Below are 23,244 nucleotides of genomic sequence, written 5' to 3'. Positions count from 1 at the left end.
GTAGTAGTAGATGAGCGAGGAGTGCTGCAGCGGGAGGAACAAGGGAAAAGAACATGTTGGAGAAAAAGGCGAAACCATTCTAAGAAGCTAATTCTAGGGCGTGTTGGGATACAGATGCAGCCTGCCAAGACTGGAACGAAGCCCAAAGGTGAAGGTGAGTGGCATGACAATTCAGGGCTTCCCTTCAACAATGCCGTTGTACAGCCTCGCTATTGTCCATTCTTTCATGGAAGATGGAGCAGTCACTTGGTACACGTTTCTACACCCTTTTAGTGGGCAGTATGGCCTCAATTTGCAAACTGTACATGTTTTCTAGTGTGTCGTAAATTGATGTGTAATGAGTGGTTAATATTAAGATATGTAGCTATAGTATATCATTGAAGTAGAAAGCTGTTCTTTAGCTATGAAGCTTAGTTGATGATATGCTGAGTATTGACGAGAGTCTCACAAAGAGCAAATGACATGGAAGGCAGCGTCATGTATTTTCGTGGTTATACTACGCGATTTTCAACATAATTTCGTCTTGGGGTCTTCTTTTTCACATTACTTATCTTGAAAGTGGCCGAGGGTTATATCTGAGCTCTCATCTAACCGGCTCTTCAAAAACAAAGTCTTCGCTTGCTATAGCAGACGTTGGTGAGTGATGGGTTGATCCAATTCCCAGCGGGTACACCGAGCCCGACATGCGCATTCAAGGAGCCTCACATCTGCTGAAGACTCGACATTGAAATAGTTCATTGTAACCACTTTCAACACAATGCAGCGCCAAACCAAGTTTTACATCCACAAATATAGGCCCTGTATATTTATGGACGCATTGTCAAATTTGACAATGCCATTGAGATGGGCTCATACCAACCGCGGTGGTTGCCTAAGTATACCAAACACGGTTTAGTTGGCCTCTGTGGTCGATCTCGGGGCTTCCTAGTAGTACACCACCAAATACAAACTGCACACGTCGAGGTAGGCTCACACCCAACAACGGAGATCCTATTCGCAAGACGCACAACCAGAATCCGCGCCGAAATTGCCAAAGGAAGTCGCCCAGAACAACAGGATCCTGAGTGATGTCATATTCCCTCTTCGAGACTAGTTGGATATGCCTCGTCTCAGCTCGCATTCAACGCGTATCGCAGAGCCTCATGTCCTCTTTGCAGTCCTCATCACAATCCCGTCGTTCAAATGTGCACCGGTGAAGAAAATGCTCTGATAACGCGATTCGTGTCAGGTTGGTGCACTGAAAGCCGCTCGTGGTAGTAGCAGTAGACGACGGGCGTCATGCATCCAAGCCACCGTGCCCTGCCACCTCACCATGCAGCTGTGCGATATGCGTGCCAGATGTCTCTTGGGCACTTCTATTGGACTAGCGTGCCCCTTTTGATGTGAAGGGCACTGCGTAGCTGCATATGGAGGATTATCGTAATTTCAGCCTTGCAGGCGTTGCTAGGGTGAGCGTGCCCTTTGGCTCTGCAATCGAAGGCTGGCTTAGCCTATGGGAATTTGCCCGCATTTGCATGGTAGCAATGAGGCTCAGGTTAGAATGTGTGGGTTGTGTGAGTGGGACGGCTGCTGCGACGGGCCCGAGGATGCGCATCACGGAGTGCAAGTTTTGTAGGGAGCGACTGAGTTTATTGACTACGGACCGATATGTGTATGTGAAGAAGAAATGAGAGAACGGAGATGTGCTGTAAAGACTGTAGTGGTGAGAAAGGAGAGTGCAGGGAGCAGAAAGACAAGCGACAAAAGGTAGCCGCAGTCCAAATAGATGAAGCTGAATGAGTGGCATCTATACGAGCATCATCTTCAATATCCAACATACTAGTTAAGAAGGGGGTCAGCATCTTTGTGACCTTGCCTGTAATGATCCCGCAACTTATCAGGGCGGTAGAAGGTCTTGTTGCAACCTGAGTGCTTGCATCTAAATTCGTAGGACCGATGTTTCTTCATGTGGCGGTTTCGTTCTGCTGTGCGCCCAAAGGTGACAGTGCACAACTCTACAAGACATGGGATACGGTTGTCGTTGACAATGGGACTCACGCCACCACGAGGCGCTAGGACGGTGACCGGCTGAAGAACTGGGTTGGGTGGAGCTTCGTTGACGCCGGTCACAGCTGTAGGTATGCCAACGGACATGGGCCCGAAACCATGAACGAGGTTTGACATACTTCCAAACATGTCTGTTTGGTTGTAGTCGAGTCCAGGCTGCGGTCCTCCATATCCCAGATCCATAGGGACAATGCCAGGGACGGCAGTGGGGAGTGGCTGCTCATATTGGTTGTGGTTGAATTGAGGAAGCGGTTCCTCCAACACCGGATCCATAAAACTATAGTCAGGAACGGCAGTGAGAGATGGGTCCCAATACTGGTCCTGACTGAATTCAGGTTGCAGTTCTCCATATCCCGGATCGAGGAGACCATCGTCAAGAACAGCAGTAGAGATTGGGTATCCATACTGGTCCTGTATGGATCCATGCTGCGGCCCCAGACCCAAAGGGTTACTGTCAAACGCTAGAGTGGAGGAAGGATACCCCTGTTGACTGTTGCCAGGTATGGGGGAATGATCACTGTAGTTGCTATTCGAAGAGTGGGGCTGTGGGTCCCATAGATGTTTGCGTGGCAGTATTTGACGTGTAGGGGCGAGTTGGGGGGCATACCTGCATGATGTTAAAAAAAAAACTTACCCGAATTGCGTTCCGTCATCACCGCCACCAACAATGAGATTCGAACGCCTGTTACGCTCACTGCTTCGTCCTTGGGAAGGTTGATTTTGCATGTTGCCAACTGAACCGATCTTTGTTTTGCGTATTTTCAAAGAATGGTAACGAAATCCCAGCCCTTGATTCGGGTGTAGGTTGAAGGTTAGGTCGTATTCTGTGTGTGTGTGTGTGTGAGAGAGAGAGAGAGAGAGAGGAAGATTTAGCTGATAGGGAACGGTAAATGAAGAGAATTGCAGAAAGGCAACCATCCAGTTTAATGCGTATGGGTATCATTTCCAAGTACCTCACTATGAGAATAGTGGCGTCCAATCACAAGGCACGTTGCGAGCCCTTCATCCCAGCCTTGACGCACTCTGTCAGCTATTTCAGGGAAGGCTGGGACTGATTGCTGACTATATTCATGTGTCTACCGACTTCACAAATTATACCCATCATTCAACAATTTGACTCAAACCTTTAACCATGACTTCAGAGATCTTCAAATGCAATATTTGCTCCAAGATGAGCGACACTTTGGGAAAGTTCAAGTATGTTGCTGTTTTGTATCTTACATCTGAATGCTGACACCATAAAGTCGGCACCTGAAAACACATTCAAAGCCTTTTCGGTGCAAAACATGTACAAGCGGGTTTGCTCTTGATTCAGACCTGGAAAGACATTTTAAAGCCCGCCATCGTGTTGGCAATGACCAATACCGTTGTCATGTCGATCAATGCCAGTTTCAGTCGAATCGAAAGGATCACCTCAAGAGGCATACAAGGAGATGCCATTCGAACGCGCTACTATCTGCCGACATAGCGTGCATCCCCTCCACCATAGAGGATAAGGGCATGGTTTCAGAGGCTCAGATTGATGAGACAACATTGACAGTTGGTTTTTCAAATGGGCCCTGTACTGTTTCTGTTTTCATGCAAGCTGCAATCTCCGGCGATATTACCACTTTGGATTCACTGATGGGCTTTGGATTCAGCGTCGATACGAGAGCAGATGATCAATCAACTGCACTACACTGCGCTGCCAGAAGTGGTCAGGCAAGGACGGTTCAGTATTTGCTCGACAAAGGCGCTAGTTGTAACACGTTCAACGATAAGCGCAGACAACCACTGCATGAGGCCATCTTGAGCGGCGATTCAGACACATTGAAAGCCTTGATCCAATACACACCGGAAGGCAAACACCCATACATAAACAAGGATACCATGCCTTACCTTGCACTAACTAAGAATATGGAAGTATTTGATCTGTATGCAGGACGTCGAGGGATCGAACTCACAGCCACGGACGCAACCAAAATGCTTGGCTATGCAATACGCGCAGATAACGATACAATAGTAGCGGCTCTACTAGAACATCCACAAATTAAGCTAAACAAGGTCGACAAACAGGGACATGCTCCCATACATAAAGCGGCTTTCCATGGCAGTTCAAAGGTCATGAGTGTTATGCTCGCCTCTGGCCGAATTGACACCAGTCTCACCACGCGACCCGGAAACATGAGTGCAATTCATGTTGCCGCCCGATACGGACGCACCGAGATAATCGAGCAAATGCTTCATCTCGTTAATCGCATCAACTACTTCGATCATAATCAATGCACAGCATTGCATCATGCTGCAGCCAGTGGCAAACTGAATACCATAACATTCCTCCTGAGTAAGGGCAATCTCAATCTTCAATGTCGAGACAGGGAAGATTATACACCTCTACATTACGCGGCATTCAATGGGCACTGGAAAGCAGTCCAGCTGCTCCTTGAATATACTTCTTCCGAGAGCGATTGCGATTCAATGAACAAGCCACCAGAGAATGAAGAGTTTATCAAGAAAGACGTCGTCTCTGCACTCCTCAGTCATGCAGATTTTTGTAATCCAAATTTACGTGGACCGGGAAGGATGAAAGAAAATCTCCTTCAACGCGCTGCAAGACGTGGAGACGACGAAGTTACGGCAGTCTTGTTGGCACTCGAAAAGATCGATGTCAATAAATTTTCTTCGCATGGTACTGCACTGATTATTGCGGCAAGTCGCGGTCACATCGAAGTAGTAAGATTACTGCTTGAGCACCCAGAGATCGATGTCAACCAACGACAAGATTATTACGGTAGCTCACTAACAATTGCGGCAAGCCATGGTCACATCGAAGTAGTAAGATTACTGCTCCAACACCCAGAGATTGATGTTAATATCAAGGATCGCTGGAAGGAGACACCACTGCAAAGTACCAGGCGCAATTCACACCAAGAAATAGTAGACCTTCTGTTGTCCCACGGCGCCATAGCAGATGAGAAAGTCAACACACCAACAATCACTACGGTAACTAGCAACATTCCGATGGCTCTAGAGGTTGATCATTTGCTCGATATGGATTTGCAAACGGAGCTCTACCTCGATCCTAGATTTTATCCAAAAGGTTTCTTGGAAGACCTACCAGCTTGGGAGGACTTTTCAAACGTGGAGGATGAGATGGTTGAATAAACCTTTCCTTGTATCAAGCAAAACACCTTCACACTTCCACCACACTCCCTACCATCTTTTCACAATCATGTAACTAGGAGAAATACCCTTTGTATCTGCTCGCTTCGTCTTGTTCACATAGCTCTTGAATGCACATCTACTCTTTATCCACGAAAGAAAACACCATACTCCATATGCATTTTCCATCCCTTACCACTACTCCTTCCCCGAAACCCATCCAGAAAAGCCTACCTACACCATCAATATTAACCCAAATCAAAGCACACTGCAAACAACTCAGCTTCACAAACTACCAATTTTACTCTGCCATGCATACACCTCTCATCCATCCATCACCCCATGCCCCGCCTCACCCAGCCTCAAAAGGGCACGCACGCCGTCTTCCAAGCCGCCAAGGCGTGCCCTTTCTCGCTTACTACGTACCCCCGTAGCTTCAGCTGCATTGAACACCAGTCAAGCGTGCCCTTTCTTGGGTCACGAGGTTCGCTGAAGCGGGGCATGTCGCATAAGGTGGTTGCAGTTCATGTACGTAGTGACTAGATAGGCTTGGTTCTCGATTTACCGGTGAGATCAGTGCAGTGCAGCTCTGCTGTGAGGCTCTGCCGTGAGGCTGGAGAGAAAGGGTTGCGTTTTCGGGCTAGCTTGGGGACTGGCAAGTATGTGTGCGAAGAGTAAGTGTTGATACGTGGAACGGTTTGTTTGGGGTGGAGGTGAGTTCGTGGAAAGAGAATTGAGGTGGTGAGTTATTGAAGTGAAGAAGCGATAGAAAGAGTAATGATCATCACGACTACAGGAAACAAACAAGCTTGTTAGAATGGAGAAGTTATTCATTTAATTCATAAGTTTTATGTATCACATAAGGGAAGACATAGAGCATCCTAGCCTGACTATGCCATGACCCAAACACGACTGTAGGCACAGTCTACAGAACATTGCCAAAGTACCTCTCCTGCAAACGATCATACGTCCTAGGCATGGTCTCGATAGCCCTGATCGTCATCGGCGCACGCTGCTCCAGAATTTCTCGCAGCCAAGCCTGTGCCTCAACATCATATCCAATACCATTGCTCTCTTCGCGCCTCGTTTGGCCATACGCCCTTGCGAGCAAGACCAGCGTCTTGTACCGGGGCAATACGATGTTCTTCTTGAGATCGTAGGAGCGGATTTCCATCCACTGGTAGCCCTCAAGGTTTTTACGTTGATAGCCAGGATAAAGGTCACGCCAGCCAGGGAAACGAGGCATGAGGAATTCTTCACATATGGCAAATGCATCGGCAAGCTGGTTGCGAAGAGTGAGCTGCTGGACAAACTCGTTCCAGGTAAAACCATCGACTGTGAAGCCGCTGACAAGGAGGTCGATGATGGTACGTTGTGCTTCTTGCATGGCGTTGCTGTCTGTCTGTGTCATTAGGCTACGAAGAAAGATGCGAGCCGGATTGACAAGTATTTGGCGACGATTGTTGGCAATGTTAGACTCTTGGTAACGGCGATGGACTGAAGGGTCGAGCAGAGAGCCATCCTCGGGGATTATGACCGGTTGCTGCGCAGCTTGACTAAATGTCTTTGTGAGCTTGCTTGCTGAAAAGCGAGCCAACTTCCAAAGCTTGGCTAATTCTTCATGGTTGCCTGCTTTAAGATGTGTTTCCATCATTGCTGTGATAAGTGTAAGAGGTTGAGTGTAGCCCTCGTAACTTGGGGCTGATTCATGAGCCCGCTCAAAAAGCTTCCTGCAAATCTTGTATGCTGACCGAGAGTTGTAGAGCCCAATCATCAGACCAAAATATGACTGCGGAATAGCGCCATAGTTGCGGGAATCGATCAATCGCTCGTGTGTAGGCTGCCGATGAGCAATATCCTCGTTCATGCTCGAGGCAAGCATTTTCTCAAGAGCTTCTTCTACCGCAAGCAGCCGGTAGTTTGGATGTTTGGCGCCCCTCTTTTCCAGCTTTTGAAGATCAGCTGCACCTAGTGCACGTATTGAGGCTGCGCGGGAGCTCTCAGTTTGAGGAACTTTGCGCTGCATCATTCTATCGTAAGCCTCAATCGCCTGTTCAACCTGACCTTCTCGCAGGAAGCCGGTCATAACAATTGCGTAATGAAGTGCATGGACTCGCATCCCTTGTTCCGGCATTGTAACCCTCAAAATCTTGTAAGCCGCGTTCGTCTGCTTCACTTCTATCAGTGCTCGCATCAAGCCGCCATATGTCCAGCTATCCAGAGGGATGTTGTTGTCGACCATCTCTTTATAGCGCTGTCTGCTCCCTGGAAGGTCGCGGTTGAGGGCGTACTGCTGGATCAATAGATTCCATGTGTGGGTGAGAGGATGGCCATGAAGGGTTCCTGCATTCCAGCTTGCGAGCATGCCTCGAGCAATGGCGTTAGCTCCTTCCGGATCACCTGCATTCAAGAACGCCTGTACGTAGCCTGATCTTGCGCGCACATCCGAGTCGAGTTGCACTCCCATTTGTTTTGCGCGTGAGAACAATGTCTCGAAAGCCTCGACATCGCCTCTGTGCGCGCAAAAGTCGAGTAGAGGCCCGAATGTTTTCACATCGGGTACGAAGCCGCAGTTGATGCAGTTGTTGAAGCAATCCAGAGCGCCATCAAGGTCGTCTGCACGAACATACGCAAGCAGCAAAATGTTCCAGCATGTGATATCTGGGATCATGTTGTGCTCAGTATGTATGCGATTGAATTGTGTTATCGTCCCTTCGACATCTGCCCGTCGAGCATAGACATATGGAAGCGCAGACAGAACCTTGAGTTTAACTTCATCCTTGTAGTTTGTCTGAAGCTCCTCAATGCATTCATGCACCTTCTCTGCATTTCCAGCGGTCGCGTATGCTTGGATTAGGTGTTTGAGCAATCCGGGTTGTAGTGGCCGCCCAGGGTAAAATGTGCGCAAATCTTGGATATGATCCTCAATACGCTGCCACCCGCCCATCAAGCTGTGCTGGTAAATCAGATTTCTGATCAAGTTTTGTGAAGGTCTCAGTTCAGAAGTGGCGTTGGGAGTATCTACATAATGACTTCGATACCTTCTGTACAACTCGAGCCAAATCTTCCTCTGGTTAGTATATTTTTGATACCGAGGCAGCTCGACCATTCGTTTGATGGCATACTCATAGCAGGCCGAGGTGGGGAGATTCAGTGAATGAAGATCGTCAAACAACCTGATGAAGAAGTTCCAAATGAAATTTTCGTCTGGGTTTGTTGTGTTCAGAACCCGATCCATTACGTGAGGAACGAAAGTCATGACAATGCAGGCCAAGTCTCTTTCCAGCTCTGGAGATGCCGTGAGTTCATGGTAGAATTCCCGGACATGCCTGAAAAAAGATTGAAGATGCTCTAGTAGTTCCGGCAATTCAGCTACGCCGCACCAGATTTCTGGAAGCGTTTGTCCGTGAAGAATCGCCAGATATAGAGGTTTCCCACGCACCCGCAGGGTTCGTCGTCGGAACGTCCTGAAAACACGAAAGGTAAGATCCCACTGCTCGTCAGACACTGTTCGCCTAAGAATGACATCTATGCCGACACGTATCATGTTAAAATCCATGGAGGGGTCGATGTCCTCAAGCGACTTGATGGCTGGGCCAATCATTCCGAGCGCGATGTACGCTGACATTGCCGCTCGGTACGAAGACGGCTGGCGAGCGGCTGGTGGAAGCTCGGAAAAAACCTGTAGCACACGACCAGGCAATACTGGCCCGCCATCTTGCGCAAGGTATTCTAGAAGATGGCGACGTAATTCATCTTGCGTCGCTGCTTGGTCTTCAAGAATCAAAGTATACAACTGCCATGCCAGTTCCTGTTTTCCAGGCTTCGGCAAGCGTAACAGTGCCTTTAGCTCCGCAACAGCATCAGATCGTCTGACTAGTCTTTTTGCCTCATTACGGGTCTGTTCCATGGCGTCCACGCTTATATTTCCTCCATCAGACAATGTTTGTTCTCGAAGTGTAGCAAAATGGCGGATCGCCTGTGGGGACCGTCGTTTGGTATCCGTGATTTTGTGTCTTTTTAGGGAGAGATTCCTGAGTAGATCAAGCGTCTTCTCCGGATACAGAAAGTCGAGAACTCCACAATCGCTGATTTTGGCGTTCGAGGAGAGTGGATCTGTCGTGGCTCCATCGTCAACATCACCATTTGTGTGTTTGATGGGCGTGGAAGATGCAGCTTCCGAAACTTGCAGATTGAGACCGCCTGCAACGTGATACCAGATGCCGGAATGCAGCATACGCCGGTTGCGTAGACATGGCTTCGGAGCGCGGAATAACTGGCGTCCGCAGGATTCGAGGCATGTCGAAGCACGCTCGAGCATCACCCGGGCGTGTGGGAGTGCAGATGATGCCAGAACAAATTACCGGGAAACTTGGAGGAGGCTATAAGCTGGTCTGGTTAGATTTTCCAGTGCGGGGACGAATGGTATAGAGCGTCGGAGTTTGCTCACATGTGTGCATGCCTCCAAAAACTGAGCGACAGCGGTAACAAAACAAATTTCGCGAGAACCAGGCAGCGACAGTGATGGGCAGAAGAGTGCACCGGAGAAGTGCAAGAAACTATGGTACAGGTACAGGCATAGGCACAAACAAAGGGAAAGGCAGACTGTGCGCGTGGCGATGGCGGGCCCAATGTCTATGATAGTATGTCGAAAAGTTTACGGGCGCGCTATGATCTGATGTTCCGATTGGCTTGGCAAGGCTGAGGGACAGCTCGCCAATTGATGCCCCTCCACATCAGCCGCATCCCCACCACTACATCGTCTCTCCCCAACGACGCCGCCATGGACATCACCAAGTTTATCACCGCCTACCGCGAGTCGGCCTTTCTCATCGGCGACTACAACACCTACCGCGACCAATTGGCCCGACGCCTCCGCATCGTGAACAAGAAGCTTGGACGGGCGACCCCCAAGAATGCCAAATATGCTGCAAAGGCCCCGGTGACCACTGAGGAGATCCAGAAGAACAGCGAGTATGGCACGCCCAAACAATTGCCCGGCCACGCGCTGACCAACCCAGGGCTCTTCATCTTCTCCTGCTAAACTCCGAGCGCGCATGGGCACAAGCAATGGCCATGAAGGCCTCGCACTCGGAAGACAATGCCGACAAGAACATCACCGGCTCTACCCGCAAGCACATCATCTCGCGCCTGCACAAGGCCGTCGTATACGCGAATCAGGTCGTCCAACTCGTCTCGGACACCAGCGCAAGCGGAGCGTTGGACACGGATGTGCTAGAAGCGAGGGCGTATGCATATGTCATGGCTGGAGCGCAAGAGTTTGAAAAGCAAGCCGAGGGAACCAAAAGCAAGAACGCATCGCCGGAGCGTTGGGTCCTGTGTCTTCAAAACTACTCCGCAGCGCGGGTCATTTACAGCGCCCTATTCAAGGCTACGAAGAAGGATTTGTTCAAGGAAGTATTGGCAGGAACGACGGATCCAAGCATTCGCTATGCTGCCTACCAGAGTCGCATCCCGCGTACTGTGGGTGTCCCCTCTGTTGCGATCAAGTACTTTCCCAAGGACGATGCAAATCTGGTAGAGGTCGTGCAGAAGTTAGACTCTGCAGCTTTGGAGGAGGAGAAAGCAGCTGCGTCTCGTAAGTCTAGGAAAATTCCACTTGCGGAACTCGCTAACAGAAAGGCAGACTCGCAGATAACTTGGCGCGGTCGAGCAGCCAATGTTGTCGATGCTGCAATCGGGCAGGCATTGGCATCTGTCGATACAGCCTCTTCTGTCCTGGACGAAACTGCTACTTCATCCGCATCACCCAAAGACCGAGCCAACGCATACGACGACATTCTTATCGCGAGCCAAGACGCCGTTGACGCAACGCGGAGAGCAATTGAAGAGCTTGAAAAGGAAGGCGTGGATGAGGGTGATGCACGCATGCAAGATCTCCGGGTAACCAATCTCGCCGTCAACTATGACCTTATATCCTGGAGAGTGGGGCGTAACAGGGTGTTGATCGGCAAAGACGATGGCCTTACTTTCCCAGCTAATCCTCCTCAAAAACCCCGGCGGCAACGTAAAGATGGGAAAGAGTGGGCAGAGCGCGAAGAGCCCACTGGCCGCAAACTGGCACGGTTGCGCGAACGGACTGCTTTGTACGATGCCATCCTGCAGAGTATTGATTCAGTCAAGGACCTCCGGGGTGCTGCCCGCGACACTGATTTTATTGCTGAGCTTGACGGACAGCGTGCATACTTTCAGGCATTGAAGTGTCTCAACTTGTCTCATTCGTACGCCTTCCTGTCGACGCCCAAACAAGCATTGGCGCTCTGCAGCCGAGCCCTGGGCCTCGCAAGCCAAGCGGCATCTGCCCCGCGCTCTGAATCGCCTTCGACGACCAAAGCACCGAGATTGCAAGTGACGGAGGAGCAAGCTCAAACTCTCAAGAAGGCCCTGGAAAACCTTAACTCGCACTACCGCGGGGTAGTAGCGCTGTCACAGTTGTCTGCCAATTCTGAGACGGCCACGAAGCCTGGACTGGCGAATGCGGCACCTGTGGTGGAGAGGCTCAACGAGTACCCTTCCTCGGGGTTGGTGGACCTGAAGAATCTGGTTACATGGCCTCCCAAGCTGAAGCCTGTGCCAGTCAAGCCGCTGTTCCTAGACGTGGCGTGGAACTACATCGAGTACCCCGGACGCGTACCAGCGGTGCAGCAGGCAGAGGCACAAAAAGCACCGGTGGAAGAGAAGAAGGAGGAGAAGGCGCCAGCCAAGAAGGGGTGGTTCTCGTTTGGTAGATAGTCAACAGTCAGCATGCAGACAGCAGGGGCACATCCATGAAGATCGCCGTTCGTGGCCTGAACTCAGTTGCGCATGCGGACCCCGTGATCAGCCCCCCGCGTAATGGAAAAGACGATAGTAGACGGCCGTGGGAGGGTATAGGCGCATGGCGATGGGCCTGAGACACGCTGTTACTCCAGATTGAGCGACGGGCTCCTCGCGTGAGAGCAGCCTCTATTATCGCGTCAGCCACAGATTGGAGAGTGGCCGGGCCTGATTGGCCTAGCGCGCGGCTCGTGCGCCGACAGATTGCCTTTGCGGGGATAGCGTCCTTTGAGCCTCAGGGGCATGCGCATAAGCGCCACCCTACCGTGAACCACCACCACGCGCCTTGTCGGCACAGCTATTTGGTTTGGGCGACAGCTGTTGTGCTAGACCCTGCAGAACATGGCCCAGCACCAGCCAGCGAGAGCCGTTGGCCGAGGCTGACGAGCTGAGCTGAGCCTGTGGGCGGTGCCACATTTTGCTTGTGACAACGGCCGAGCAACTGGCTGGGGTACTTACATAGATGATGATGGGATTGCATGTCCGACGTCGAGAGACGCAGCATCCAGGTACTACAACAAAGCCAAAACGAGCCAGGTCCAAAAGAGGCTGGAGGGGCGCTTCGGGCCAGCAGCCTCGAGGTCATGCAGGTGGTTAGATTAGTTAAATTAGGATGGGTGGATATCGATAGCAACCCCTTGCATCGATACGGGCTATGGCCCCTTATCCGCAGACGCGCAGAGAAAGTATCGTGTGTACCTTGCAGCTCAATTTCTGGTCGTGCTCGTTCTTCTTAACCCACACAGCGCCCTCTCTTTGACACCTTCTCCCTCTCGACCTTTTTCCAGCTGCCGCTCTTGCGCCCGTCACTCTTTACCGTCGCTCACTTAATTAATACCAACCACGCACAGTCTTTTCCGCTTCCAATCCTTTCTTGCTCGCGTTTTCTTTGGGGCCCATAACCTCCAAAGCCTGCTCGTTCGGTATACAACGGATTCCTCCATCCATACGTTTCAGACCTTGTCGAGGAGCGCCACGCGTTTCTCGATCTTAATACTTCACCACGGCTTCCGCACTGGCTACCGCTATTCTTCCTCGGCCCCAGGTCGACGATTCTTTTCGCAGACCATCGATCCTGCAGGTTTTTGACCTGCCTGCCTTCAAGACGTCGCCCCCTAGTCTCGACGACAGGCTGCCGTCCATCGGCCACGATATATCTCGACCCTCGTCAAGCTCTACCGTGGCTTCCCCTCCGCACCAGCAGCAGCAGCAGCACAGTGGCAGCAATGCCTCGATCCAGCTGCCCTCCCTGGCCACACTAGCCTCCGCCGCATCCAATTGCCCCACCGCAAACTTAGCCAGTAATGATAATAATGATAATACGAGGAACAACACGCCCGAGAAGAAGATGCCATCCCCACAAAGGTACGTTGCACACCCCCAGGCCAACATGGCGCCAGCAGCAGGGCTCTGCGTCGGCGGTAGCTGCGGCCCGCCGTACCTTGAGAACTGGCTTATCGCAAAAGCCTTGGCGAAGTGCCGCACCTCAACTTTTCCTGCGCCTCGCTAACATGGAGTCCAGCAAACCCTCTAATGGCCTCAGCATGACTTATGCAACCTCTGCGCCCGCGACTGCTGGCGGACAGGCAGGCTCTCCGGTACGTCCTGCGCCCTCCATTGTTGGTGTTGTTGCGAGGGCGTGTCCCGCTCTATCGCGCTCCAAATTTGTCTCTTATCTAATCGATAGCCACGACGCATCTATGATGCTGGAGCTTCCACTGTCCTTGTGCTGACCTTTCCCAGCCCGTCTGCCAGAACTGCTCCACGAGCACCACGCCCTTGTGGCGCCGCGATGAGACAGGCGCGGTCCTCTGCAATGCCTGCGGTCTCTTCTTGAAGCTGCACGGTCGCCCACGTCCCATCTCCCTCAAGACTGATGTCATCAAGAGCCGCAACCGCGTCAAAACCGGTGGACTAGGCGGACGCAAAAGGGTATGCACCATCCCGTCACCCCGGTTTTTTGCCATACACGTACTAACAGTCTGCAGACAAGCGACCAAGGCGGTCTTCCCGCGGCGCACCCCGATGCAGATGGCCAGCTCGCGCTCGCCCAGCACCGTCGTGCGTCTGGAAAGATGTCCTCGGGCCTGTCTGACCGTTCGCAGTCTCCCATCTCACGCACTGGCACCCCAAACTTCAACCATCCCTCCAACATTGCACCCCAGCACATGTTTGAGCAGGCACTGCACGGCGACTTCCATTCACCTTCGCTTCCTGGCTTCGGTCTCCGAGCTCCTTCACCTGCTACATCATCAGTCAATGGTTCTCACCTCGAAGCCCCTCTACCATACGAGACACTTGCTGCGCAAAACACTGCGCTGAAGACTCGTGTTTCCGAGATGGAGCTCATCAATGACCTGTTCCGCAACCGCGTCAGCGAGCTCGAGCAGAGCGAGCAGTCCGCGCGGCAGACGGAATCTACACTGAGGAAAGAACTCGAGGAGGTTAAGCAACGAGAGGCTGACTTGAAGAGGCGGCTCGAGGAGATTGAGAATGAAAGCCCCAGGCACAAGCGGATGAAGATGAGTGAATTCGTGGACGAGAGCCGCGCGGGTACGCCTATCAGTTCTATGGTAGACTAGGTTCGAAAATCTTGCGATGAGGCGTTTCCTTTGATTATCTAACGACTGTTCCATGCATGCGGGGAAATGTTCGGTGGTGCTGGGTTGAGGTAGTACTCGTCCCATACCAGCTTGCACCCCACGAGAGTAAAGTGCCGACGCTTGCTCTACCTGGTCTGCAAGACCGTGTAATGTCTGAATACCACTTCTTGTCGCCAATGCTCATGGTGGTGGCTGTATTGTAATCTTTTTTTTTCTCTGCTGATACCAAGTGTTGACGAGGGTGTGCCGTACGAATGTACGGTTGAAATGGCTGCATGGGTTAGAAGCTTGGAAAAGCGGGGAAGACAGTGAAGGGAAGGATAAGGAATGTGTTTATCAAAAGTCTTGCTGTTGGGTTAACTTAGTTACCATTAATGGGATACGAAACATCGAAAGCTAGCATGAGCTCATTTGCATGTACGTGTTGATATTGGGTTGGTGCCTCTACACTAACCATGATGTGAGGATTGTTTGACCTCAATATTCCAGTCCTTGGCAGACTAGAGGCTTGTTTGAGCGATATGAGTTGAAGCTCGAATTTTGTCGTTGAAAGTGAGCATTCATGTACGAGTATTGGTTTGTGCTGGTAAGTAGTACTCTGCAATATCAAACAACCATGTCTGTTCGTTGTGGGTGATGCAATAACCAAGGGTCGCATGTTATCATGTCAGGTGGTTGTCAACAGTATATGAACGTCAAGACATTAGTGGGTTAGACACATTTCTACCCCGTCTGTAGTACTGCTTGAGTAAAAGACTGAGAAAGTTTCTTGATAGAGTGGTGTAGTAGGAGTGTCGTCTCTGCGAAGTATTTTGCATCAGTCATGGAAGCTATAACCTTGTTTCCCCTCGTTCATGTCAAAAGCCATTGTGGTGGTTAAATGCGATAAACTCTGAGAAAATTGATACATACAGATCATTCTGAAAACTTCTCGCCAGATTGACTGTTCCAATTGGCGCTGTATCTCCATTGCGATACTTCCCGATGGCTGTGTGTCGTGGTGTTGATGGAGCTCGGTTGCATTGTTCAATAGGATGCTGTCCTTCCGAGTGTGGTCCCCAATGCGCATCACCAGCAAAGATACAATGGGGCCATTTCCAAGCTTTAGACTATCTCAGGACATACCTCGATATTCTCCCATTTCCTGAATCCAATTTCAACCTTTGAACCGTCCAAGAAGGCACACAAGCGATGGGTGTTCGGGAGTAAACGGGCAGCGCTAACCCGAAGTGAGCTCCCGCACGGACTCTTGGCAGCTAATCAACCCTTCAGCGAGTTTTTGCATCCACCTCCTCCATCCTCCTCCCACCACTCCGCATCCATTGAAGGACCAATTCATCTCCAACTCATCTCCACTCCGACCGTCAACACCATCACCATGGTTGCCATTGCTCGCTCCTTCGGCGCCGCCCGTGTGGCCGCCCGCGGCTTCTCCAACGCTGGTATGTGTCGCGCCTACCGCAGTTGCTCAAGCCATTGGTTTTGAGCTCTGCAAGCTCATCAAGCAGCCATTGACCATCATCTCGCAGCCCGCCAGCCCCAGCAGAGCACTCTGGTTGCTGCCCGCAGCGCCTTCCGCAACAACGCCGCCCGCAACATCATCCAGAAGCGTGGCATCGTCGCCGAGTCCACCGCTGCCGCCATGGTCGCTGCCGCTAAGATCCAGGGTGCCGGTCTCGCTACCATCGGTCTTGCCGGTGCTGGTGTTGGTATCGGAACGGTTTTCGGTGGCCTCATCCAGGGTGTTGCCCGCAACCCTTCCCTCAGGGGTCAACTCTTCCAGTACGCCGTTCTGGGTTTCGCTTTCGCTGAGGCCACTGGTCTCTTCGCGCTCATGATGTCTTTCTTGCTCCTCTACGTTGCATAGATGGGTGCATTGATTGCATCGACTGCCGGACATATTGGGGTCAACGGTATGGGGGTGCCGCAAGGTGGAAAAGTTTTCTTGCGGATGGGTGTGTGCATAGGGACGACTACTACCTCTTTTCCTACTCTAGTGGCCGGTCAGATTGTGTAAAACATGTACTTTAGAGAGCAATCTGAAGAGCAAGCTACCACTCTGGCTCGCTTTCCTTGTCTACGCATGCGTGCGGAAGCTCTAGCTACGGTAATGAGACGTGCGGATGAATCATGTTAAGCTCAATGAACCCAATTGGATATGCAAAGTTAACGACTAAGCTGCTCGACGCCCGTGCCCCGTTCCGTGATGAGCTGTGCCGACTTGAGCTCTCCGATGATGGGACCTGATGATGCCAAGCCTTTTTACCCAACCTCCGCCTTGTGTGTGACGACGCCGAACCACGCTTCCCCAGCTCGCTTGGCTGGCTGCAGTGCTGGTGTGTGTTCTTTGCTCTTTGTTCTTCGCTCCATCCTTAGCTTCTTCTTGTCTGGCCGGGCCCTTGAAAAGGTCAATTGCATTTCTCGAACCCCGCGATAGCTTCCGTGCGGCCCGCACTAGTGACACGTACAACGGCTTGCAGTTTGCGCTCAAGCACGCCCTCACCCCGACACCAGCACATCTGCGCATATGGCAAGCGTTATGTTCTGCCAACCATGTTCATTACATGTTATTGACCCGCCCAATTATGCGCAATGACAGCTTGGCGAAAGTTTGTGCTGTCGAGGGCTTGGTAATCATCGTACTCAATCCCTTGTTGATGCTAACTTATAGCTCGGGACATCTTTGTCGACTAGAGGTATGGTTGCTTGTGTACTACTTCCTTGGGCCATGTTGACGTGTTAGAAGATGTTACTTTGACAACTCAATGCGTATCGTGCGATATCTTTACCAACGTCAACCCAAGCGCTACCCGAAGCTGTGCACCATCCCAAGTGATGTCAGACCCGCGAACACACACGACCCCTACACACCAATATATAACAATACACACAAAGGAAATCAATTATTTCACAAGGCGCGATTCATGTTGTAACGGTCAGAGAACTGGAATATTGTAACTACTCATGCACCGATCGCACACAGTATCACGCAGCGTTGAGGCAGGTCATGTTAGAGAAATATCCCTCATCCAACACGCTGTACAACCTCGGCATGGGCAATGACTGACGCAGGTCAATGTAGAGAGGTCGAGGTTGCGATGTTTCAGATCTGCGTTTGAGCGGATGGTGAAGCCACTCCCGAAACAAGCAACACGACCAGATACTCCCCAAACGAGGTATCAGAGAACCAAACGAACCCAGCATTCCTTGCACGGAACGGAACAATTCATGCAACTGATCATCTGAACCGGTACAAAAACATTCGGATTGTTGCAATACCGTGAAACCAAGGTAGATTTTGAGACAAGCTACAACTCACCATTCCGCATAGCTTAGTCGTCATTGTTCCGCCTGTACACTTGCTTGAGATTATCATATTTAGGTTACCATAGCCGCCTTGTTTTTGAATCAACCTACTTCATCTCCTTAGTCCTTTCATACTCTCACCTTTGTGCCGGTCACTCTACTTGTTTGTATATATTTCTTGTCTCGCTCTTCTATAGCTTGATTTCATTCAGTAGCAATCATGCGTTACACATCCTTCCTCACCGTCGCTACATTCTCCAGCATTGTCTTGGCTTCGTCAGGTAAACTTCGTGACTAGATATAAAAAGAGATAAGCACATCTAACATGAAGCAGTCGCGCGTGCCTCTCAGGATGATGTCGCTAGCATCCTCGAGGCTCTCCGTGAGAACAACCCCGAGGATGCCGAGGCCGCTGCTGCCGTTATGAATGTCAAGCTCCGTCGCCAAGATGATGTTGCTTCCATCCTCGCGGCTCTCGCAGCCAACAACCCTGACGATGCGGCTGCTGCCCAGCAAGCCGTTAACGGCGCACAGAAGCGTGCTCCTCAGGATGATATCAACAGCATTCTTGCCGCCCTCGCAGCCAACAATCCAGATGACGCTGCTGCTGCCCAGCAACTCGCCTCTTCTCCGATGCACAAGCGCGAGCCTTATGTCGTTCCCAACTCAAAAGCCGTAGAGCCTCTCTTGAGCAAGCGCCAGGACGACATTAACAGCATCCTTGCCGCTCTTGCAGCCAACAACCCCGACGATGCGGCTGCCGCTCAGCAACTTGCCTCCAAGCCAGCGAGCAAGCGTCAAGACGATGTCGAAAGTATCCTTGCTGCTCTTGCGGCCAACAACCCAGATGATGCTGCTGCTGCCCGCCAAAGCATCCAGAAGAGACAGGATGATATCGCATCTATCCTTGCGGCTTTGGCACAGAACAACCCCGATGACGCAAAGGCGGCGCAGTCGCTCGCTAAGCGATGGATGGCGTAGATTCTCTAATTTTTTTAATGTATTGTGCTAAAAAGGTGGCATGTTGAAACCTTCAGATTGTACAGTTGGGTAGATGAGATGGGATGGAACCTGGGATGGGACTTGTATATAGTTGGATAGTTTTTTGTGTATTGGTAAGAAAATTATTTCAGGCAATTTTTTCTTTGTCAGTTCTTTGCTACGAGTTGTTTTTTGTCTGCTGCTGGGGTCTTACGTGTGATGATGGTGTAACCGATGCGCGTGTTGACTTCGCTCATGTGGGAAACAATGGTTCTTTCTAGATTTGTCTTGTTATTTTGTACTTCAATATCAAATAATGTAGTAGAATCGATGCATGATACACTGGATAGTCGCGGTTCTCACGTCGTGATGTGTAGGGAAGGCTGGATCGGCTTCTTGAATAGCTCAGGAAACGTATTAGAAAATCCTTATTGCCCGCAACCTGCAAGTACTTTATTATGAACAACTGATTCAATGCCATTGGACGTTAACATATTGATAATTGTATGCAGCGATATTACCTATCAGATCCAGTTATATGATGTACCAAAAATACTCTTGATGGATCCCAACCAAAAGTGTCCGACCCAGCCCCATCTTTTACCCCGCATTGCCCTCAGTCTTTGTCATCCCAGACTGCTTCCTCCGTTCAATCACGACAACGTATTGATGCCACAGGCACACGTGGTCTACGTTTTCTTTGCAAAGTTCATATAATCTGAATTTGGAAATTCTTCAAAATTCTCCATCGGCAAGATGGCCGAGTGGTCTAAGGCGGTAGATTTAAGTCTTGTTAAGACCCCTACTGGAGAAATCCGCGTGGGTTCGAGTCCCACTCTTGTCAGCATCTTTTTTTTGTTGCTACACGCCATCTGTGTAAGTATGGAAAGAGATGGGGTAGCCTTTTTGGTGGTGGTGGTGGTGGTGGTGGTTGGGTGGAAAAACAGGTATGGAGTGGCGTGTACGATCGTTCTGCCAAACTTAGAGTTGGCTGATGTACGAGGATTTAAGTCGGTTGCGAGGATAAGAGAGAGAGCAAAGAATATTGAAATAAGATGGAAAATTTTTCCGGGTATTGGGATCCGACTTTGTGTTCTGAGCATGCCGCAAGGTATTTGTCATACATCAAACAGGAGCTTCCATTTCCTCTAGGCACACTCATCACCACTTCTATCTCCAACACCGCTCTCCTACTGGGTGCGTCGTTAAACTCTTAACTTACAATGGCTTTATGCAAAGGGAATATCATCAATTTTCCATGCATAGTCATTAGCTTCAGCATTAACACAAATACTGTTCCTCTAGCTAGACGACAAAGAGCGTACCCGCCGCTCTCTGATTCAGGACAATACTACAACATTAACTACTATTAACCTCATCCGTCGCGCTTATATCCACTTCTACTCCTCAGCACCTCGCCATACCGCGCCAGCACAAACGGTATGGATGCACCCAGAAAACTCAAACAACCCAATAGGGTACAAGCCCATTGTGCGCCTAGATGCTTAAACATCTGGACTGCAAAGAGGGGGAAAACAGCTCCAAGTACATATCGCAGAATGGCGTTGGAAGCCATTGCACTCGCGCTGTAGAGCGGTCCATATGTGTCCGTCATGTACATCATGCACGCCATGAATATGAGCATGTTGCCGCAGCCGAAAAATACTTCAGCGATCGTAGGCACGATCCAGTGCACACCGTATGCAGCTGACCATCCGAAGAGGAAGAGACTGATGGTCAAAAGGGGACCGCCAGCAATAGCGAGCCCGAGACGTTTTTCCGGTTTTAATCGCGACGTTGCGAATGGTGGGGGTGGCCGCTTTTCGATGACTGCCTGCCTCACGCGCGGAATGTAGTAGAATTTGCTGAAGGAGACGATGCATGCTGTTGCGACGATGACGCCGACTCCTAGACCGAGAAACGTTAGGCCGGTGGAGAGACTGTCGAAGCCGTATTCTTTCTTGAAGACGTATGGGAAGGCGGCGAAGAAGGCGTAGAGGAGACCAAAGTTGAAGGCACTATACGCATTGAATGTGGCGATGATGGGTTCGGTCAAGAGCATGTGCATTGGCCGGGTAAGCGTTTTTGTCACATATGTGCTGACGATTTTTGGCAGTGGCATGCCTTCGGTTGGTGAGAGTGGAAGCGGGAGATTGAGTTTTTTTGCGCGCTGACGGAGTAGGACGGGCTTGTATGATTCCACGAAGAAAGGTGCGGGCGCTATAACGAGCACGACCGTGAAGAAGAGTATCAGCCACGATGTCCAGCGCCATCCTTGACTCTGTGTTACGGCAGCTCCCAGTAGGGGACCTATGGCTGGTCCAAAAAAGGGTGTTGCAACGTATAATGACATAGGACCTGACCGTTTCTCAGGCGGCCATATATCACTCAGCGTCCCAGACCCCATACTCAGACTCGGCGCGGCAAAAAATCCAGACCAGAACCGTAGAATCACCAACGTGGCCATGCTGTTTGCAAATCCAGTTCCCAAGGTGAACAGCGCAAAGATAGGCAGGCTGATGAAAATAACGGGACGCCGTCCGAATGTCTCACTCAGAGGTGCTGCAAATGGTCCGCCAAATGCCAGGCCAAGCGAGTAGATCGAGTACGCAAAAGTTGAAACAAGAAGCGAGGAGTTGAGTTCCAAAGCGGCCACTTCAATCGCAGGCGTAAACACTGACGAGGCAAACGTGCCTACAAACGCAATCCCGGATATCGTATACGTCTGGAACCACTTCCGTGCTGCACTCCAATTGTGTGGGTTAAGAGGGTCATCCGGGCCATCCCAATCTATGGCTTTTGGTCGTTCTTGTGGTTGTAAGGGTGCGTCGGTCGCATTCACTGTTGCTGCAGTTGTAGTATCCAAACCCGAGCTCTGCTGTACCTGCTTCTCCTCGCCATACCCGGGATTCACCATGCCTTCCTGCACCGACGACTGCCGACTCTGCTCAGCAGCCTTCTCCACATCCTCGCGGCTCGCCCGTCTTGTCGATACCGCCGTATTTTCCGACGACGATGCCCGACGCGACGGACTCGGTACACCACCAACCATCGAAAAGTCAGAAAAATAAAAATAAGCCACTCTTGAAATTTAATTTCTTTTACGAAAGAATACCGAAAGAATCTTGGATAGTCTGAAGAAGAGGAAAGAAAAAAAAAGTTGAGAAACATCGAAACCCACACTCACACACGAACTCCTAACCGTAGCAAGCAAAACGAAACAAGCAAGATGCAAAAAAAAGGACGCTTGGGCCCCGATCCACACATTCCTCCGGTAGGAGTTTCCCACCTTGATTTTGAGACCCATAACGTCGGTAGCGCACCGATGTGTAGGCGTCATGCTTCAATCCGTACATGTAGATAAGATGATCATTAAGCTAACTCTCTAGCCCTCCAGTCAAGTACACACATATAGTAATAGGACAGCCGCGCGCTGCAAATGCCCCCGCAATGATAATGTCGGAACTCTATTTTACCCTTCCCGATCTCGCGATACGTGATGATGGCGTCTTTGTCGCGGCGATCTTGACGCCAGAGTGCAGATTTGGGGGCATTGGTTTGGGCATTGTTGAGCCTCAGGATGTGATGGCGTGGGGGGGGGGGGGAACCGAGCTGAGGCTAATGCTAAGGGCGTCGTCGGGACCGGGCCGATCGCTTTATTCTGGTAGGCAGGTAGAAAGGTGGGTCTTGTAGGGAGATTTTGTGGGTGCTTGTTTTTTTTTCTTGCTGGCTTCACGTGTTCGCCCTTTTTGTGGTGATCAATTAGAACATGTTTTTTTTCCCCTCCTGTTGCTAAAGTTATGCGTCCAGTAATGAAATTAGTGTGCATTTCAATTACGTGCGGCTAGGCAGAACGGGATTTTTTGTTTGAATGGTCTGGTAAAGAAAAAAATTGTTTGAATCCCCCCCTTCTCAAGGGTCTTATCTGTTACCCACGCGTGACTCGTGAGTCTGCACATTCATGCCGAGGCTGTTGTTGGATTTCACGGCGAGGCCGAGGGGGAACGCGCCGCAGGATAGGATGACCCAAGTCACATCTCCACTATTATTTGGTCGTTCTAAGACTACAGCCGAGCATGAATGCGACAGTATCAGGACTCTTGCGAGACAGGAAAAGGGGGCTGGCATGATTGATAATTCACTGGCTACTATTTTACTACATTTTTCAAGTATAAAGATGAGAGCAGAAAGTCACACGCTACGAGTAGCAATACACGAAAGAGAGTAATAAGACATAGACGCGAATCAGAAAAAGCCAAGTACAAAGAGCATGCCCTAAGCCAGGAAATAAAGTCTCCAACGTAGAAGTCACCACCACTTCCATGCTAAA

General features: G+C 50.5%; 10 protein-coding genes across 10 annotated transcripts; 6 read left to right on the top strand and 4 right to left on the bottom strand.

Moving 5' to 3' along the window:
- Window positions 1-1,818: 1,818 nt before the first annotated feature.
- COCVIDRAFT_95123 (hypothetical protein) lies at window positions 1,819-2,133 on the bottom strand (the record flags this gene model as incomplete). The annotated part of the gene is made up of 1 exon (XM_014702709.1): window positions 1,819-2,133. The coding sequence occupies one exon, from the start codon at window positions 2,131-2,133 to the stop codon at window positions 1,819-1,821; it is 315 nt and encodes a 104-aa protein (XP_014558195.1).
- A 1,497-nt stretch (window positions 2,134-3,630) lies between these two features.
- COCVIDRAFT_48803 (hypothetical protein) lies at window positions 3,631-4,476 on the top strand (the record flags this gene model as incomplete). The annotated part of the gene is made up of 3 exons (XM_014702708.1): window positions 3,631-3,959; window positions 4,215-4,275; window positions 4,375-4,476. Coding segments are annotated over 3 exons (492 nt in total), but the record flags the coding sequence as incomplete, so codon positions are not given.
- A 207-nt stretch (window positions 4,477-4,683) lies between these two features.
- On the top strand, window positions 4,684-4,992 carry COCVIDRAFT_75411 (hypothetical protein; the record flags this gene model as incomplete). Its single annotated transcript, XM_014702707.1, has 1 exon — window positions 4,684-4,992. A coding segment is annotated over one exon (309 nt), but the record flags the coding sequence as incomplete, so codon positions are not given.
- A 1,120-nt stretch (window positions 4,993-6,112) lies between these two features.
- COCVIDRAFT_95184 (hypothetical protein) lies at window positions 6,113-9,424 on the bottom strand (the record flags this gene model as incomplete). The annotated part of the gene is made up of 1 exon (XM_014702706.1): window positions 6,113-9,424. One exon carries the CDS (start codon window positions 9,422-9,424, stop codon window positions 6,113-6,115), a length of 3,312 nt encoding a protein of 1,103 aa, XP_014558192.1.
- Window positions 9,425-9,970: 546 nt separating this feature from the next.
- Window positions 9,971-11,940, top strand: COCVIDRAFT_14636 (hypothetical protein; the record flags this gene model as incomplete). Its single annotated transcript, XM_014702663.1, has 3 exons — window positions 9,971-10,161; window positions 10,209-10,786; window positions 10,835-11,940. The coding sequence occupies 3 exons, from the start codon at window positions 9,971-9,973 to the stop codon at window positions 11,938-11,940; spliced, it is 1,875 nt and encodes a 624-aa protein (XP_014558149.1).
- Window positions 11,941-13,017: 1,077 nt separating this feature from the next.
- COCVIDRAFT_55293 (hypothetical protein) lies at window positions 13,018-13,179 on the bottom strand (the record flags this gene model as incomplete). Its single annotated transcript, XM_014702705.1, has 1 exon — window positions 13,018-13,179. A coding segment is annotated over one exon (162 nt), but the record flags the coding sequence as incomplete, so codon positions are not given.
- A 389-nt stretch (window positions 13,180-13,568) lies between these two features.
- On the top strand, window positions 13,569-14,606 carry COCVIDRAFT_95089 (hypothetical protein; the record flags this gene model as incomplete). Its single annotated transcript, XM_014702704.1, has 3 exons — window positions 13,569-13,622; window positions 13,768-13,956; window positions 14,013-14,606. 3 exons carry the CDS (start codon window positions 13,569-13,571, stop codon window positions 14,604-14,606), a joined length of 837 nt encoding a protein of 278 aa, XP_014558190.1.
- A 1,399-nt stretch (window positions 14,607-16,005) lies between these two features.
- COCVIDRAFT_94977 (hypothetical protein) lies at window positions 16,006-16,494 on the top strand (the record flags this gene model as incomplete). Its single annotated transcript, XM_014702703.1, has 2 exons — window positions 16,006-16,069; window positions 16,136-16,494. The coding sequence occupies 2 exons, from the start codon at window positions 16,006-16,008 to the stop codon at window positions 16,492-16,494; spliced, it is 423 nt and encodes a 140-aa protein (XP_014558189.1).
- Window positions 16,495-18,153: 1,659 nt separating this feature from the next.
- COCVIDRAFT_25257 (hypothetical protein) lies at window positions 18,154-18,914 on the top strand (the record flags this gene model as incomplete). Its single annotated transcript, XM_014702678.1, has 2 exons — window positions 18,154-18,214; window positions 18,268-18,914. The coding sequence occupies 2 exons, from the start codon at window positions 18,154-18,156 to the stop codon at window positions 18,912-18,914; spliced, it is 708 nt and encodes a 235-aa protein (XP_014558164.1).
- Window positions 18,915-20,289: 1,375 nt separating this feature from the next.
- On the bottom strand, window positions 20,290-21,966 carry COCVIDRAFT_14632 (hypothetical protein; the record flags this gene model as incomplete). The annotated part of the gene is made up of 1 exon (XM_014702662.1): window positions 20,290-21,966. One exon carries the CDS (start codon window positions 21,964-21,966, stop codon window positions 20,290-20,292), a length of 1,677 nt encoding a protein of 558 aa, XP_014558148.1.
- Between the last annotated feature and the right edge of the window lie 1,278 nt (window positions 21,967-23,244).

The sequence above is a fragment of the Bipolaris victoriae genome (genome assembly GCF_000527765.1).
Source record: "Bipolaris victoriae FI3 unplaced genomic scaffold scaffold_28, whole genome shotgun sequence".
Taxonomy (NCBI): domain Eukaryota; kingdom Fungi; phylum Ascomycota; class Dothideomycetes; order Pleosporales; family Pleosporaceae; genus Bipolaris; species Bipolaris victoriae.
Note: the sequence above shows the minus strand (reverse complement) of the source record. Positions and strands in the feature narration are given on the sequence as shown.